The 5,438-nt window shown below is 39.4% G+C and overlaps 1 protein-coding gene across 1 annotated transcript; it reads left to right on the top strand.

Annotated features, from left to right (window-relative positions):
• Window positions 1–434: 434 nt before the first annotated feature.
• LOC147621936 (uncharacterized) lies at window positions 435–2,746 on the top strand. Its single transcript, XM_086822945.1, has 2 exons — window positions 435–673; window positions 871–2,746. Exons 1-2 carry the CDS (start codon window positions 490–492, stop codon window positions 2,634–2,636), a joined length of 1,950 nt encoding a protein of 649 aa, XP_086679071.1. The 5' UTR covers window positions 435–489; the 3' UTR covers window positions 2,637–2,746.
• The last annotated feature ends 2,692 nt before the right edge of the window (window positions 2,747–5,438 follow it).

The following is a 5,438-nucleotide window of genomic DNA, read 5'->3' as shown; positions in this document are numbered from 1 at the left end:
TCCTTGATCCAAGACCATATTCACCCCAAGATGGCTACCATCTTGGGGCTTTACTTGCAAGGGACAAAAGCCATACATTAACCATAATCCGAGCTTCTTTGGAGCATTATCTTTATTTTGGGGTGGGGGAGGAATAGTGGGCTTAAGGGGGGTAGTTATGCCTTGAAACCAAAAATGAAACCCCTTTTGCAGGGGCAGTACTGTGTGTGTGTGTGTGGGGGGGGAGGGGGGGGGGGCGGCAGTACTTTGCTGGCAAAAGGTAGTGTTGACGAAGTGGACATGGACAAAGAGCACGGGTGTGTAGGTACAGTGAATACTTTTATGTTAAGAATATGATAAAACAATCAATTATTCCATATAGACCTTCACGTGAGTATACGTGACATGGCGTGACCGGCTTGCGAGCAGAATTCAGGCTTTTCTTATCCCGCTACACGTTATATACACACTGAGCAGCCTGCAAGGCTCTCACATGTTGTCTCTCTCACCATGCCTCCTCTTCGCCTTCTTCTTGCTCCTCTTCTTCTTCTTCTTCTTCTTCTTCTTGCAAGCTTGCCTGCTTCTGTAGCCCCCCATGGCCGCCATCCCATCACCTCTATCAAAGTGGAGGGCACTGCATTGTGCGATATATGCCGAGAAAACCACAAAACTAACCGCTCTCTTCTCTTCTCGGGTAAGCTCTCTCTCTCTCTCTCTCTCTCTCTCTCACACACACACACACACACACACTCACACACACACACACACACACACACACACACACACATGCTACTAATGCATGACTCTGTGTGACCTTGTGTTCCCTTTGTAGGTGCTTCCCACCACCTTGCCACAGCTCTCTAACCTTCTGATTTTGTGTCTTCTTTGTAGGTGCTACCATCTCCTTGACATGCAAGAGCCCAAAGCACTCTACAAGAACCCCTCTCACCATGCAAACCTCCACAGACAACCATGGCGTCTTCACATTTGTCCTCCCTTCCTTCTCACCCAAACTCTTGAGAAGGTGCAAAGTGAAGCTCATTCATGGCCCAATTGAGTCATGTAGAAAGCAAACACATCGCTCTTCTAAGGTGCTCTCACCAATTTTGGCCTTGAAATCAAAGCAAAAAGGCCATCTCACCTACTCAACCGGTTGGCTTAGCTTTCAACCTAATTTCATCCCAAGCTTTTGTACCTCCACAAATGAACTTTCAACAAAGAGTGGCCATAATGTTGTATCATCCAAAGAAACCTCTCTTAAGCAACAAGGTTTCTCATTATCTCCCTTCCCCTTCTTTCCTCCATTTTTCCAACCCCCATTATCTCCCTTCCCCTTCTTACCTCCATTTTTCCAACCCCCTGATGCTCCTAGTCCCACAACATCAGGTTTCCCATTTGGACTTCCTCCACTTCCTAATTTTCCGACATTAAAATTTCCTCCACTTCCCAATTTTTCTTTTCCATCCCCAGGTTTTACAACACCATTTCCTACTTTTCCACCAATAGAATTACCTCCCTTTCCTCCATGGATTGATTTTCCTCCTCTTCCACCTAATCCATTTTCTCCAGGCACCACCCCAATAGGATTTCCTAGCTTGCCCCCATTCCCATTTACCCCAGGCCTCCCAACATTTCCCCCCTTTCCTACTAGCCCTTTTCTACCTCCTAACAATCCTTTTATTCCAGGTGTTCCTTCTTCTCCAGGTGTTCCTTCTCTACCTCCCAGTAATCCTTTTCCTCCGAGTGTTCCTTGTCTACCTCCCAACGTTCCTTCTCCTCTAGGCGTTCCTTTTGTACCTCCCAACTTTCCTTCTCCTCCAAGTGTTCCGTATCTAGCGCCCAACATTCCCTCTCCTCCAAGTATTCCATATCTATCTCCTCCAAGTGTTCCATATCTACCTCCCAACATTCCTTCTCCTCCAAGTATTCCATATCTATCTCCTCCAAGTGTTCCATATCTACCTCCCAACATTCCTTCTCCTCCAAGTGTTCCGTATCTACCTCCCAACATTCCTCCATATATACCTCCCAACATTCCTTCTCCTCCAAGTGTTCCTTCTCTACCTCCCAACATTCCTTCTCCTCCAAATGTTCCGTATCTACCTCCCAACATTCCTTTTCCTCCAGGTGTTCCTTCTTCTCCAGGTGTTCCTTCTCTATCTCCCAACATTCCTTCTCCTCCAAGTGTTCCATATCTAGCTCCCAACATTCCCTCTCCTCCAAGTGTTCCATATCTACCTCCCAATATTCCTTTTCCTCCAGGTGTTCCTTCTCTACCTCCCAACTTTCCTTCTCCTCCAACTGTTCCATATCTAGCTCCCAACATTCCCTCTCCTCCAAGTATTCCATATCTATCTCCTCCAAGTGTTCCATATCTACCTCCTAACATTCCTTCTCCTCCAAGTGTTCCGTATCTACCTCCCAACACTCCTCCATATATACCTCCCGACATTCCTTCTCCTCCAAGTGTTCCATATCTACCTCCCAATATTCCTTCTCCTCCAAGTGTTCCATATCTACCTCCCAACATTCCTTCTCCTCCGAGTGTTCCATATCTATCTCCTCCAAGCGTTCCATATCTACCTCCCAACATTCCTTCTCCTCCAAGTGTTCCATATCTACCTTCCAACATTCCTTCTCCTCCAAGTGTTCCTTGAAGCTCATAATCTTGTCATTTTTGAGATCAAAGGGTGTATCACTTCATATTATTGTTTGCTCATTAAAGTGTATAAAATAGTAATTTTAAAGCTCTACATTCATTATTTTACACCAATCAAATACAACATTTTTAAGTTCATAAAAGGCTTTATTGGCTAGGAAACTTATTCTCTACTCTTGGATGCTTATGACCGATGGTGACATTGTATCAATGACTAATGTTAACATTATATTGATGAAGTGTAATAGTTACACAAGCTTAGAATATGTTTTGTTTTTGCGTATTAAATTTACCTCTCTTCATGTAAGTATCATGCATTTTTTATGTTATTTTGAAGTTTTCCTCTCTCTCTCTCTCTCTCTCTCTCTCTCTCTCTCTCTCTCTCTCTCTCTCTCCATGTAAGACTCTTCTCACCTTATAAACACTTTTGAAATGGGTGGAATCATCCCAACTTTCACCAATTCTTACACCCCCACCCTCACCCCTTGCTCTCCACTCCCCGCCCCTTTTTTCCCCCTTCCTTTTCTTAAAAATATATCTAGGTTCCATTAACCTTGGATCCACTAATTTTCCACAAAAATTGTGTGCCCCTAAAAGTTTTAGAACTTCTAGCACCTCATGACACCATCCACAACAATGAACCCCTTTTATTACTTCGATGCCAATTGTAGTAAGACAAACTTTACTTTCTTACTTTCTTTAATTTCATGTGCCACTCGATAAAAGTCTAAGAAACATAATTATATCATAAATAATATATTGAGAGGCTCTAAAAATAGGATGATAATGATATTTGAACCTCCTTTAATAAAGGAAAACAGTAATTTTACATTTTATGTCTAATTAGAGCATGCTAATTATGGTGACATGAAGCTTTATGAAGTTAGATTATCGTTTATTCAATAATGTAATATTGCTCATATGCATGTATCAATGGTCTTATTAATACAATATTATAACCCTCTCTTGTAAATTAATGCATGTTCCTAAAAGCACATTTGCATAATCCTCCTTATCCACTATTTTACTTAGTTAATTCAAGAAAAGTCTTTACCCTTATTGGGCACTTAAAAGGAAGAGCTGAAGAGACATTACAATATTAAAATGAAATGGGTATCTCGTGTGTGGAATTACATTTGTGATACATGGGTGCACATATCATTTGTACCCACACAAGGTATTTTCTCATTGATTAATGATATTCAAAGTATATATTTATATTGCTGCACTCAAGTGTAATTTTTACAAGAGAGTGGAGCATGAGGAAGGTCCCTACATTATAACCATCTAGAACAACAGAGATCATAATTGTATTATGTGCATATGATGTATAACTAATACATATGTGGTGCCCATTAACCTTTACCATCCCCCAAAAAGGTTTTTTTACTTAAAGTAATTTGGTATGATGCCCACATATCTTTCTTTTGGTATGATGCCCATGTCTCATCTCTTTCTTTAGTTTGTTCTTTTTACAACCCCACTTGGACAAGTCTAAGCACGTTCTTCTCAACTTAAGGGTGCATTAGTGCTCCCCACATTCATGTAAAGAAATGCATGTAAAGAGGTATCGAATGAATTTAAAGATGAATCATCCTTTTCTAATGGTTGCTTGTCATCCTTGATATGAATGGTTTTTTGACTTTTTTTTCCATCTTGTTTTAAATTTAGAACTCCTTACGTTGGATTTACATTACTTTATTAGTTCGATTTGCTTTCTTCAATAGTGGCTTTTTGGCATTGTTAACTTGTAATATGGCTTTGTCATAAGCCTTTTGACCTTCACACTTGCCCTTCTAACTAAGAGATTCATTAATATTTTCCTTTTTATTTAATTCAATTCTAAAGGTTTTGATAGCTTGCACATGTGGGTTTTGGAGGGGAACATACTAAAGGTTATTAAGAATTAGATGGCAAGGTCTTCCTTTCTCAAGGTAATCCTTCTAAAGATTAGTGAGGTCACAAATTCACACAATTGATAATAGAGATATCTCTAGATTAGGATTTCTAAAACTCAAAAAGACCTCCCACATGCATAATAATATGTTGGTCTCCTAAAACTGTAAACAATAGGTGTATTGTCATATATGAGTATTTTCTCAGTTGCACCCTTTGAGTCTTAGCTTTGAGTCTTAGGTAATATAATGTGTTCTTTATAAATATTTCTAGTTTTGATAATCATAACCAACCTTATATTCATTTTGATAAATGTTTCCTAGAGAAGAATTAGGGTGCATAGAGGGTTCCATCATTGTGGTTAGAAAGCGCTAAAGGTATTATAGATGGCATCTTGTTTACATCAAGAAGGTTCCTATTTGTGCTCAAATGGTTGGCATTTTGGTTATAGAGGTTCATTAGCTTTTAAATAATTAGTGCAAAGGCTCCCCTTTTTACTATTACAAATCCTAAAGAATTAGATGGCTTTTTGAAGGAGAAGGATTTTTTTGTTGCTTTTATTACCACCATAGCAAGTACACAATAACTCTTTAAGTAAAGTTCCTTATTTAACTTTTGGTTTCTATTCTACAAGATGTACTCTTGGGATTTTTAGATGTAAATGCATATTCATCTTTCTCTTATTCTTTTTTTTTTTGGATCCCACTGTATTATGATAATGTTCCTTTGGTTTCTCATCCATACTATCAAAAAGGTAGTCATCAAGATATATATCTTTTTTAGGTACATTAATAACATACCCTTTTTCCATTCCGTGCTAAGAGTTAGCTACACATGTATACAATGTTGTGACCACATGGTTGACATGACCTTTGTAAGCATGATGGTGTCATTTTGTAATCAT

The sequence above is a fragment of the Cibotium barometz genome, chromosome 29 (genome assembly GCF_041138505.1).
Source record: "Cibotium barometz isolate CiBa-2024 chromosome 29, ASM4113850v1, whole genome shotgun sequence".
Classification (NCBI taxonomy): domain Eukaryota; kingdom Viridiplantae; phylum Streptophyta; class Polypodiopsida; order Cyatheales; family Cibotiaceae; genus Cibotium; species Cibotium barometz.
This window is presented reverse-complemented; position numbering and strand designations above follow the sequence as displayed.